Genomic DNA, 12,486 nt, shown 5'->3' with positions numbered 1-12,486 from the left:
AAATTTTAAAAACTAGGAGAATGCGTAAATGCAAACTCTTCTGCTTTGTTAGGGAGACGTCCAAATCTTATGCCTTCTCATGAATCAAGTAGAGGTAGAATTTTGGAAGAATCAAGCAAATAAAAAATATTATTGTATTATTTTTAGTGCTTGCGTCTGGGCTATGCCTTTAAAGCAGGCTTGTAATGTTGTTTCTTGTCTTCTTTAATTTTTAGGAGGAGGAAAAAGCTGCTGCAGAAGTATATGAGGAATTTTTGGCTTCTTTTGATGAACCTACTAAGCATGGGAAATTGTTTGTCAGAGGAACTGTCATTAATGCTGGATCTGGAGGTAAATTTTTCTTTTTGTCTAGTTTTTTATAACTTTTGGAAAACTGGTCTGCTATTGATATGTCATAATAAATCATTAATGGAATATGCTGTTGTGTTCAAGAAAATATCATTTGTTATCTATAACTTCGTGATGGTAAATAATTTGTATATTTGCCCATTTACATCTTTTTGAATTTTTAAACATATTTAAGAACATTTTTTTCAATGTAATTTAATGCTTTTTGAAATTAAACTTCTTTATTCATTCGAAAAAAAAAAAACTATATATAAGTACAGGGTCCGGATTTAGACTTAACGGGGCCCTAAGCTATTTCAGGTATGGGGCCCCTTTTGTAGTTTCAACAACGTTTCTCTCGGTGATGTAAGATGCATTTTTTCTTTCTTTCCCTTTACTATGTTTGTCTCTTACCTCTGATAAATACAGCAACACTTTTACTTTGTTGATCGTATTTCAATGTGTTTCCCCTGATTTCCTGTTTGGATTGACCATAAGAGGAGGAAATCGTATCAAAAGATTAGGATTAGGACACAATTTCACGAACCTCCTCCCTCGTTCCAAGCATGACCCCATTTGTGGATGGTCCCACAAATCAAGTTCATTTTATATGTTTAAATATTGATCTATGATGTATCAGAAAAAAAAGGGGTTAATTATATTTATAGTCTTATTTTTGTACTTTTAGAAGAGAAACCAACTGTACAAACTGGAAAGCTCTATAAGCCTCCTAAACTTGTGGAAGTTGTAAAGAAGCAACCTGAAGAAAGACAACAAGAAACACCCAAAGAAAAAGCAGAAAGGATTGAAAGACAGGTATTTTAAAATACTGGGAAAAAAGAGAAATATTGAAAATTTTTTCATTAATGAACAGTGCTATACTTATTTTGCCATGGGAAGATAAAGCAGATTGTACCGTTATTGTATTAAAAATTGCAATAATTATATATAGAATAAGTTCTTAAATTTACGATTAAATCTGCCGTCGGCGTTAAAATGGAAGTATCTGCGGAAATGTGCCTTTGAGATGTTTCAAGAAACCTGTTTTGGATTTGGTACTAACAATCTGAAAATGTTGACCTCGTTTTTTTTTTCTTGAGAACTGGAAAGGGAAAAGTTGGCGACTAAGGATACCACGCCACATTGCAAGTGGTCTAGTGTTAATATTTTAAAACATTATATTAAGACTATTTACAGTACATACAAAAAACTCTTAATCAGTTAAGTTCAAATTGTCAACTACTCTTAATTTAAAATCTAGTCGACCCGTGCAGAACTCCGCACTCTGCTTTGAATTGTTTCATAAGGCATTTCGATCTTTAAAAATTTCAAATAAAGAATAATATTAAGAAGATCCGAAAAAAGTAAACGGAAAAAAGTAAGCGCACAAGAGAAGGCATGTAATTTAAAGACGTCAGTAACAAAACCTCGTTAAATACAACGTTGTAATAATTTGATCATCGCTCATCTTTTGGTTGTACATATTTTCAATGCAAACATAAATATCATTAAAAGTGTGGCTTAGTGACTCGTGAAAAAGCAGCAATTTTGCATTTGAAAAAACAGGTTGTGGCAAATACAGTCCTGCCCATGTTAGCATCTGATAGAAAAGAAGAAACATTAAAGAGATATTTATTGGCACGGATTCGAACTGGTGCCATTCTGATTAACACCACGACACTCCAACAAACCTAGCAATTGCGCCTTCCTTTTCGAATGCTATTCATTGAAAGAATGCGTAATAAAAACAGCAAAAAAGCTTTTTTCCAAAAAAAAAATAAGATCTTGCATCTGTGTTTTGTCATTAGCCAGCTTGATACGATTTAAAATTATTCGTAAAACATGGAATTTAATTAAAGAATGAGGAAGATCTTATGTAGCAATTGAAACAAACATTCTAGAGAAGTAATAAATTCGATTGAAAATAAGTGTTTTTATTTTTGAATAATGAACAATTTCTCGTAGCAGGCTGCTTTAACCGTTACGGCTTAAATGCCTGCACATGTTTTTCTTTTAATTGAACACTGAAAATTCAAAACCAAAACCAGTTGAACTGAGTCCGTTTTTTAAGTGTAATTTTTCGAACATAGACAAAATGTTTTTTTTTCAGCCGAAAGCAGAGGGGTAGGAAACGATTTCTTACTAATGAAGTTGATAATAATTTTAATGTTTTATATCGTATTCGAATAAATAATTAAAGGTATGCTGGGTGAAACTCGTAGATTCAATTTGGCGTAGTATTTTTTCATTTGTACAAAAAGTCGAACACTGCTATTAGAAAAATCTACATTTCAGCATACAATGAAAATGTTTTTCTGCGCAAAAAGGATTCCCTTGAGGTAAATCTAATATTCTTTTTATGCTTACATTATGCTTAGTGGTCTGGACGGAGTGAAAGCTTTAAAAAAAAAGGAAGAACACCCTTCAATTAAAAGTTAACTTATCTGAATAAGTGTAGCCTGCATAAAGGAGTCGAAACACCATGTAGCATTCCCACTGCATTTATTTTAATACGTGTGTTATCTGTTGTATGTTATAAGTACATGTAATGCGTAATATTAATCTAAATTTGCTATTATGTCGGACAGCCCGAGCTTGCCCGAAGTTCGGATAGTTTATAGCCGAACGCTCTACTGAAAAAACTTATCAATTTAACCGAAAAACTAAGTCCAGTTCTTTTAAGCTGTATTAAAAAAAAATAATTTAAATTTTTTTTCCCTTGCCGAAAACTACACAAAAAATTGGAAAATTGTATTAGAACTTTGCTTTAAAAAAATTGCATAAGAACTAAGGTTTTGCAACAGCTAGGGGCATTGCCGAAAACTTGATTTTTAGACCGTAAGTCTATTTTTTGTCATTAGCCGGCGTGATAAGTTTTAAAATGTAAGGGAATTTCTTCAAGAGAGAAGAAAGATCTCGCATACTGACAGAAAAATAATCGACAGAAATGATACATAAGATAAGATAATGAAGAGAAGTGTTTTTTTTTTTTGAAAATTTTTTACAATTTGTTATCGCAGGCTGCTAGAACCGTTATGGCTTAGATGGCCGCACTTGTTCATCATAAAACAGCATGGTTAAAATACAAAACAATTTGAACTATTTTCTTTTTTAAGCGTAGCTTTTCGAATGTAGTAAAAATGTGAAAGGGTATTTGTTTTTTTGCCAAAAGAAAAAACATGTATTTTACCCTTTAAATTGAGAAAGTAATTTTTTTATTTGTACAAAGAGTCAAAAACTCATTAGAAGAATATATATTTCAATACACGATTAATTATTTTTTTCTGAACAAAAAACAATTCCATTGTAGTCTGAAATCTTAAACCTAATACTTATATTTTCGCTTACATTATGCTTTAATTTTCTTACCGAAGCCAAAGCTTTAAAAAAAGCCTTATAATTAAGAATCAATTTAGTTCCATGTTGCATCAAGTTTTCATAACAGCAGGGCGCATTTCCATCTCATTTATTCTATTCCCTCATATTTGTTATTCATTGTTATTAAGAGTTCATGTAATGCGCGATATTTCGCTAATTTTTTGATGCAGATTGTCCGGCTATGAGCCAGAACACTCATTCTCCTTGGTACCAGTCGAACGCTCTGCCGATCAAGCTATTCAGCTCTGTTGGTCACAGTGCAAGTTAAAGTTATAAATTAAACCGAAAACCTCATTCTGGTTCTTTAAAAAAGGTTTTTTTGACAGAAAAAACAATTTTTAGACCTTGGGTCTATTTTTTGTCAGTAGCCTGCACGATAAGCTTTAAAAAAAGGTGTAAATCAAAGAAATCAATCAAGAATTGAGGAAGATCATGGGTAGAAACAAAAAACAGGCTACAGAAATAATATATGAGGATTATTTTTTTCTGAACAAAAAACAATTCCATTGTAGTCTAAAATCTTAAACCTGATACTTATATTTTTGCTTACATTATGCTTTAATTTTCTTACTGGACAAACAAACTTTAAAAACAATCAAAAAAGCCTTACAATTAAGAATCAATTTAGTTCCATGTTGCATCAAGACTTCATAACAGCAAGGAGCATTTCCATCTCATCTATTCAATTCCCTCATATTTGTTATACATTTTCTTAAGTGTCCATGTAATACGCGATATTTCTCCAATTTTTTGATGCTGTATTGTCTGGACGTGGGCCCGAACACTCATTCTCCTGGTTACCAGTCGAATGCTCTGCGGATCAAGCTTTTCAGCTCTGTCGGTCATAGTGCAAGTTAAAGTTATAAATTTAATCAAAAACCTCATTCTGCGTCTTTAAAACAGGTGTTTTTTTGGCAGAAAAAAGCAATTTTTAGACTGGGTCTATTTTTCGTCAGTAGCCTGCACGATAAGCTTTAAAATAAGGTGTAAATCAAAGAAATCAATCAAGAATTGAGTAAGATCTCGCGTAGAAACCAAAAACAGGCTACAGAAATAATATATAAGGATATCTGTTTCTCTTTTCTGATTGTTGTCTAGAGCAGTTGATTGCCTCTATGTAGAAAGGATTATCAACAAGAAATAAAATATTATCTTCACCACAAGGATTATTTTTAGTTCTTCTAAAAGTTTTGACAGTCATTTTGGTTACTGTAACTATGAAATTTGGTGACTTTATTAACAATAGTTGCTTTAAAAATTTTGTTAAAAAATCTTTTTTCTGAAATGTTTTCTCTGTAATTGTGAAAAATAGTTTTATTGGAAAACAATATACAAACTTCGCAATAAAAAAGACTTGATTTACATATTTCTTATCAAAACAGCTAACAATTTTTATACCTTTGAGATTTTTACAAATTGGCAACTATGAGAAAGGAATTAATGTGTAAAAACCAACCTAATTAATCTTATATATTTTTTGATTCTTGCATAATTTAAACTAATTTACAGAGTTAATGATTTCATATTTTTATACATCTTTAAAATACATTAGTTGATAGAGAATAATTTAAATTTGAATTCGAGTTTAGTTTTTGAAATACTTTTTCCAAAAAAATTTTTTTTTTCAGTCGACTGGTTTATTGAAAAATTTTCCAGTTTCTACTGTTTTTTTATCATAAATATTCATGTTTTTTACTTGATGGCAGGTATGCATACATTACAATGATGAGTGAAAGTGGGATTTCAAATTTTTTATTTTTTAAACTATAGTCAATTCGGGATAACTCAAATCAAAAGGGACTGACGAAAAACTTCAACTTATCGGAAGTTCGACTTACGGCTAATTTCGTTTTTCAACATTTTAATTACAGCGTTCGTACGGCTTATTATGGAAATCCTGGAAATTCATAGAAAAAGTATAAACAAATTTCAGACCTGGAAAAGTCATGGAAAATTAATATTTTCATTAAAAGTCATGGAAATGTATTTAAAGTCATGGAAAAATTTGTTGAGCAGTAAGAAAGAAACATGCTAAAAAAGCATTAAAAACCTTGAGTGATTTAAAAGTATTGCTTGTTAAAGATATTAAATTAATACTGGAAAATTGAATGATCCCAAAAATAAATCGTGAGTTTTGAAATTCTGTTGCATTCTCTTTTGTAACAGCTGCCTGCTTTTTTTGTTCGCAATGTACTTTTACTGCTGGACCATCACTTTAAATTCGCCTTTATTTTCAGCACCTCTTATATTTTATATTCTGTAGTGGTGGAATTATATGTTTTTGATTTTGCCTCACCCACTCAAGAAGTAATTTAGTTGCATCTGAGTTCATTTCAACCACTCGTAACAAAATCATTATAAAATATATCAGAGATTATCTTAATTTGTTGAAGGCTTTAGAAAATCAATACTTTTGCCAGGCGATAGAACATTGAAATAGGGGAATTCTAACACTCTAAAACAGTGGTGCACAACATACCGCTCGCAAAACTGATTCCATGCGGCCAGCTGAAATATCTGGTTTAAAAAGATGTATTTACTGAAAAACGTGGCTTTACTTCAAAGAACGAAAATACTGTCAAGCTACATGGATGGTTAGATGCACTATTGACACCTAAGGGCAATATTTTTATAAAGTAAATTTATTTTTCAAAATTTTAATGACTCATGCAAACTTTGTCCCATTCATTACTATTCTGCCCTATTTTTTGACATTTAAGCATCAGTATATTGCATTCTCTATATTTTTGCTTCACTTAAATTTATATGTTACTGATAAATAAGAACAGTTTATAATTAGTTCCTATGGTATGCATAGACATTTTTTCAATAACAAGCACAAGTAAGCTCTTAGATGAGGTAGTGGCATTCATATAAAAGTTTTGCTAAATGCCTATTTCCGAAAATTGAGGAACTTGACATTAAATAGTACTATTATCTATCGTGCAACAAGGTCATGAAAATTTTTATGAAGTCGTGAAGAAGTCTTGGAAAAGTCGTGGAATTTTTTTTTATCCAAAGTGAGTATGAACCCTGATATTAAAAACCATCAAATATTTTAATATGTACACATAAGAGACAAAATTACGGAACTTAAAAGTTTTTAAGCACAATATGCACAATTGAATCAAAAATATTAAGAGAAAAAAAATCAGAAGCATGGTTTTGATTTCGATACTGCTGGAACCACTTGAATAGAGCTGAATCTACTTCAGTAAAGGTGCACTTCTTCATTCGTTTCAAATTCGGATTCATAGATTCTAGTACTTTAGTAGTTTCTCTTTTTCTTTTAATATCATTGACAAAGTGTATTTGCTTAGACATCTTTAATAGTAAAGAAAACTCCAGGGGTCTGGCCAGAGGATATTTGGGTCCGTTAACGGACCCTTCACAAAAATCCGATCAACCAAAACGGACCTTTCACAAAATCCCGATCAAACAAAACGGACCTTTCACAAAATCCCGATCAAACAAAACGGACCTTTCACAAAATCCCAATCAAACAAAACGGACCCTTCACAAAATTCTGATAAACAAGATCGGATCTGTCACAAATTGTTTATTGAAAGAGCAAATCTGAAAGCAAAAAAAACGCATATTTCTGTGTATAAACCGATAATTTTTGGAACCTTTTTTTAAGTCAAATTAGAGGGATCAGCTTATACAAAATCAGCTAATTTTGAAAAAAAGAAAAAATCGGCACTCTTGAGGTGCTCCTGCAAGCGATAAATAATTGCTACTGCCAAATAAATATAATGGTTGTTTGTTTTATCACAGCTAATTAGCAGCAGTGTTGTTGTAAACTTTTTTGAAAGGGCATTGGTAAGCATTCCCCCCTTCCCACTCATGATTTAATAAACAATAATAATATATATCTGCGAAATGAACTTAGAACTGCAAAGGGATAGTAAGGGTGAGGAAAAAATATGATCGCTTCAGATAGGGTTACCAACTTCAAAACTATCACCACTTAGCGTCTGGCGTTGAACCTTTAATAATGACTTGATTAGAAAATATTCTCATCATTTTGTGGGCTTGTCAATATTTGCGTTTTTATGGTGCAGTGCGATGTTTGATTGTTACTTTGGGAGAAAATTATATGGGTTTTGATTTTTCGATGCTAACAAGGATGATTAACTTTAAATAAACTCTTTTAATTACCGTTTTTTTTCTTTAGATGTCTATATTTTGAAAAATGCAGTCTTTTAGCATCCGATATGAGAATCATATTTTGTTCTTTTTTCAAGCTAACTTCGCTTTATTAGGATTCAAATAAATGAAAAGTCTCTTTATTTAACTCTCATTTCAAGTTTTTAAAGCAAAATTCCATTTTTTGTAATGAGTCAAAAATAAAAATGCTGAATAGATGGTTTATTTTATTTTATTATTATTATTTTTTTTTGGGGGGGGGGTCAACTGTGTCCACAGATATTAATGATATGTTATCATAGGACTCTAAAATGCAATTTTAAAATAATTTTATCAAAAATATTTCTTTTACAAGCCGTTTTTATAGTTTTGATGCCTTCACTTTGAGAATTGCGATCTCTTTGCATCCGCTATGGGAATCCGATTTTTCGAATTTTTGATGATTACGCTTTGTTAAGAGGTAAACAATTGAAATATCTTTCTGTTTTTGTTAAAATCACGGAATTTATAAGTTTTAAACGAAATTCTGTGCTTTTTAAGAGTGTCTTGGGTCAAAAAGTTGAATGCTGAACTCTATTCTGAATTTTGTTTTATTCATTTATATTTTTTTTACTATTATTTTAAATACTGTACAGAAATATATCTAGTATAATTTAACATAATGCAGAATTGTAGATAAATATTGATACTTGAATGAGCGATGCCCCCCCCCCCCTCCGCCAAATATCAGAAAAAAAATCCAGAATGATTTTCTCGTCATAGAAGAGGAAAACACTCAGCTCTAAGTTTAATTGATGCAGTTTGTGCCATCTCTAAATTCTAAAATTTTGTTTTAACAATTTTTTTTTTTTTTTTTTTTGCGAAATTTTTTGATTTTTCACAAAATTAATTCATTTTTCACAAAATTATTTGATTTTTCACAAAAAACGGACCCTGTGAAAAATCCTGGGCAGACCCCTGAACTCACTCTGTCTCAAGAACTTATCAGCAAATGATCAAACTAAAGAATGAAGGGGAACGCATCTCAACTTAGGTCAGCCTTTAAATAAAGGTACAATCAGTTGACTTGACAGCTTAAAAACAAATTTGTAGCCCAGAAACATGTCTGAGTGTAAACAGTACAGTACAACGAAAGAAAACAAGCTAACTCATTTCCGCATGTGTAACTTCTTTATCGCACCATTGGCTCAACAGGTGCTCCTCTTGCTTTAGATGTCTATTGTGCAGGAATTGCAAGTGAAGGTGAATTAGTTTTTCTCTCATATTCACTTCTTTCTTTCTTTTTTTCTTCGTTCTTTCAAAATAAATTTCAAGTCGTCTTTGAAAAAACTTCGATACAAAGAAAATTAACTTCGAGATAATGAAAATAATTAGCATGGAGTTAAAGACAAAGGGGTTAGGACTTAATAAAAACTTCAAGTTTTAGTAATATTCGAGTTATCAAACTTTGAGTTATCACAAATTGACTGTATTTCGTTTCTGAAATGTTTACTTCAATTTTTTAAAGCTATTGCTCTAGCAATTAAATTGACAAAAGGGTAAGATTTGTGTTTGAAATGTAGGGTTGGGCATTTTGCCGGCTAAATGGTATATTAGACGGGACAGTGGCAAAAACTGGTAAACGGGACAGTGGCAAAAACTGGTAAAAAGTGGAAAAATTAGCAAAAGCTAGGAATATTGGCTAGACTTCAAGAAATCTGCTAAGAACAGTATTATTTTGTATATAATGCAATTAAGACTTCAAATTAGAATATTAATGAGATATTTCTTTAACATGTATTTGGTATTTAAAACTTTAAAATGTTTTTTGAGGATAATCAATTAAAATATATGAGACATGTGACCCAAATAGGATGAAAAATACTGAAATTGCATGATTGTGTGAAGAAACTCATCACTGTCTTTTTTTTTTTTTTACTACACTTGCAAGTTAATCTATGGATTTTTGCATCTGCAGACCCAATTATTTTAATCGGATGCATAAAATTAAGACATGTTGAATTCATCCAGCAACCTCCCTTCCTTCTTTTTTTCTTCTCTGTCTTTCTTCTTTAATCCTTCAAAAATTACTGAATCCATTAAAAATACTGAGAGTCAAATTTCTGATAAAAATCTAATCTGTTTTGCAAATAAATTTGTACAATGAAGAGGAATCCATGAAATAAAAATTTATTTTTCAATCTCCCAATTTGATGTAGTAAGTCATGTTGTCTTTTATACAGTAATATGGTATACAGGACACACTTACACATACATGTGTAGGTACTAAAAACATGTAAACCTACAATTGAACATTCAAGTAGCTAATAAATATTTCAAAAACATGACTGCATTTTAAAAAATGCAAAATCAATCTGTATTTTATCGTTTTTTAAAGACTGACTACTTCTTATTCTTTTTTTTTTAGTTAGAAGGAAACCACAGATAAACAAGGTATTTTTTCCCATTTTTGTGGGGACAGTTTTTAACGTTTTTTTACACCTATGGCAAAAACGTGCCAACCCTATTGAAATCTAATAATGAATTGGTGTGAATAAAACGGTGATTTCTGTGCTTTTTTGTGGTTGTTTGATCTAATGAAAAAGCTTTAGAATTACTGCAATTACATAGAAAGTTTTTTGTAACTTAAACACATAATTTTTTTTCTGGAGATTATTTAAATCGTTTCAAAATATGTTGAATTAATAACTCTTTTTATGTTGAAATAAAACTTTAAAGAATACTTTTATGATTTATTAATACCTAGAACAGGGGAAACGATTAGTAAATGAAATGTATAATTGATGCTTTAATTTACTTAGTTCTACACTTTTGGTTTCAGAACAAAAAACGTGAAAAGGAAAAAAAGAAAAGTAATCTTGAACTATTCAAAGAAGAATTAAGGATGTAAGCCCCCCCCTTTTTTTAACTTTATCATATTAATGTCAGAAATATAATTGTTTTGAATAATTTTATGTTTCTATTTGTTTTTTTAGGATTCAGGAAGAAAGGGAGGAAAGGCATCGTTTAAAAAATGTTGTGAAGGAACAGGTAAAAGTTGGCCGACCTGTTGAACCTGTTGAAAATCAGATAAGATTAGGTATGTGATTGATATCACTTATGATGCTATTGGCGTTTTTATTCTTACTTATGTTTTTATCATTTGCAGTGTTCATTATGTTACAAATGTTCATTTCATGCATATTTAGTGAGCTGCGACTAAAATTGATAAATCAGAAAGTATTTTTTACATTGTTTCTATAAAACAGATTACTAATAAAGTGGACGCCAGTAAATTGAATCAGTGGTTAATTGAATCAACCGCTTTAATGAACCAAATTGTCAAAAACAGAACAAGATCCAGCTTTATTGAATTCGCCACTTTATTGCATCAGCTGCTTTATGGAATCAAAACTGTTTAGGACAAATATGATTCAAATAAGCGGCGGCCACTGTATTGTATTTAGAGATTTTTTTTTATAAATTAATTTTTAAATGTTTTTACTAAATGCTAAATTTTGTGCTTGAATTTAGTTTTTGTGGTTTAACCTGTATAAGATGTTAAAATACTTGCTGAATTCTTTTTAGGTGATGATTATAGGTATCCGTCTTATGGATCCTACGATACTGGTGATCCAAGCACTACGAATCTTTATCTTGGAAATTTGAACCCAAAGGTTGACTTACCCTTTCTTATGTTTCTATATTTGTTTTTATATAAGCCATGTAAATATAGTTTCAACTATGTGTCCTGTAAATATTTTCTATTTGTTTTTTTCCTGCTATATATGACATAATTATTTTTATTGTATTCACTCAATATTTAAAGGTTTTTCATTTTCTTTATTAAGTTAATAATTATATACATTTAGCTGAATAATTGCATACTATTCTAGAAGTGTTGCAGCAAAAACTGTATATTTGATTTAATGTTTTAATGTTGCTACTAGTGTATTGAACAAAGTCTCAAATGTTGATTTTTTTGGGGGGGGGGGTATGGTTTAAGGGGTATTTGTTTTTGGGGGGCTTCCTATATATTGTTTTTTTTTTTTTTGTGGTATTTAAGGTAGTGCACCTTTAATTTTGTAGGGGGGTACCCATGTCTTATTTGTTCTTGCTCAGTGATATATAACTTTACATATTTGTTCGTATTACGTTCAAGATACTGCCTGTCAACCTGCGATACTGGATAATTAATGTTTTTCATATCATTCTACCGGTAATGCGCAAACTGCTTTGAAACAATAAACTCAAATTTCCTATTACAGTGGACAAACTATTATGTTTCTTCTTCTTTTTTTTATTATTATTTTTTTAAATAAATTACTTTCATGCTTTTAGCTAGCATTTTAGAAGTATTTAGTTAAATTTACATATTAGTACAGTCAACTCCTGACTTATGCGAGGGATGCGTTCCAAGATCACTCGTTCAAGTTGAAATTTCGCGTTGTGGAAAAGGGTATGTGTAAAAACTTTTATAAACATACCCAATTATTTTAGACACTTGTAAACACCACCTCAAACTGTTAAAAACCATTTCATAACTATACATTACTGTTTCTTACATAAAAAAACTGAGTTTTTATTTATTTTTTAAAAACATAACGTTTTATACCACAGAAAATACTGCTATGATGCAAAAAATCAATGATT

General features: G+C 30.6%; 1 protein-coding gene across 1 annotated transcript in view; it reads left to right on the top strand.

Moving 5' to 3' along the window:
- Nucleotides 1–12,486, top strand: part of LOC129234139 (U2 snRNP-associated SURP motif-containing protein-like) — a 59,360-nt gene that overhangs the window by 5,348 nt on the left and 41,526 nt on the right. Inside the window, exons 4-8 of the mRNA XM_054868032.1 lie at nt 216–330; nt 1,016–1,143; nt 10,676–10,740; nt 10,830–10,933; nt 11,422–11,510. Of these exons, the coding sequence (XP_054724007.1) occupies nt 216–330; nt 1,016–1,143; nt 10,676–10,740; nt 10,830–10,933; nt 11,422–11,510 (501 nt within the window). The remainder of the gene's footprint in view (nt 1–215; nt 331–1,015; nt 1,144–10,675; nt 10,741–10,829; nt 10,934–11,421; nt 11,511–12,486) is intronic.

This window comes from Uloborus diversus, chromosome 1 (assembly GCF_026930045.1).
Source record: "Uloborus diversus isolate 005 chromosome 1, Udiv.v.3.1, whole genome shotgun sequence".
Taxonomy (NCBI): Eukaryota; Metazoa; Arthropoda; class Arachnida; order Araneae; family Uloboridae; genus Uloborus; species Uloborus diversus.
This window is presented reverse-complemented; position numbering and strand designations above follow the sequence as displayed.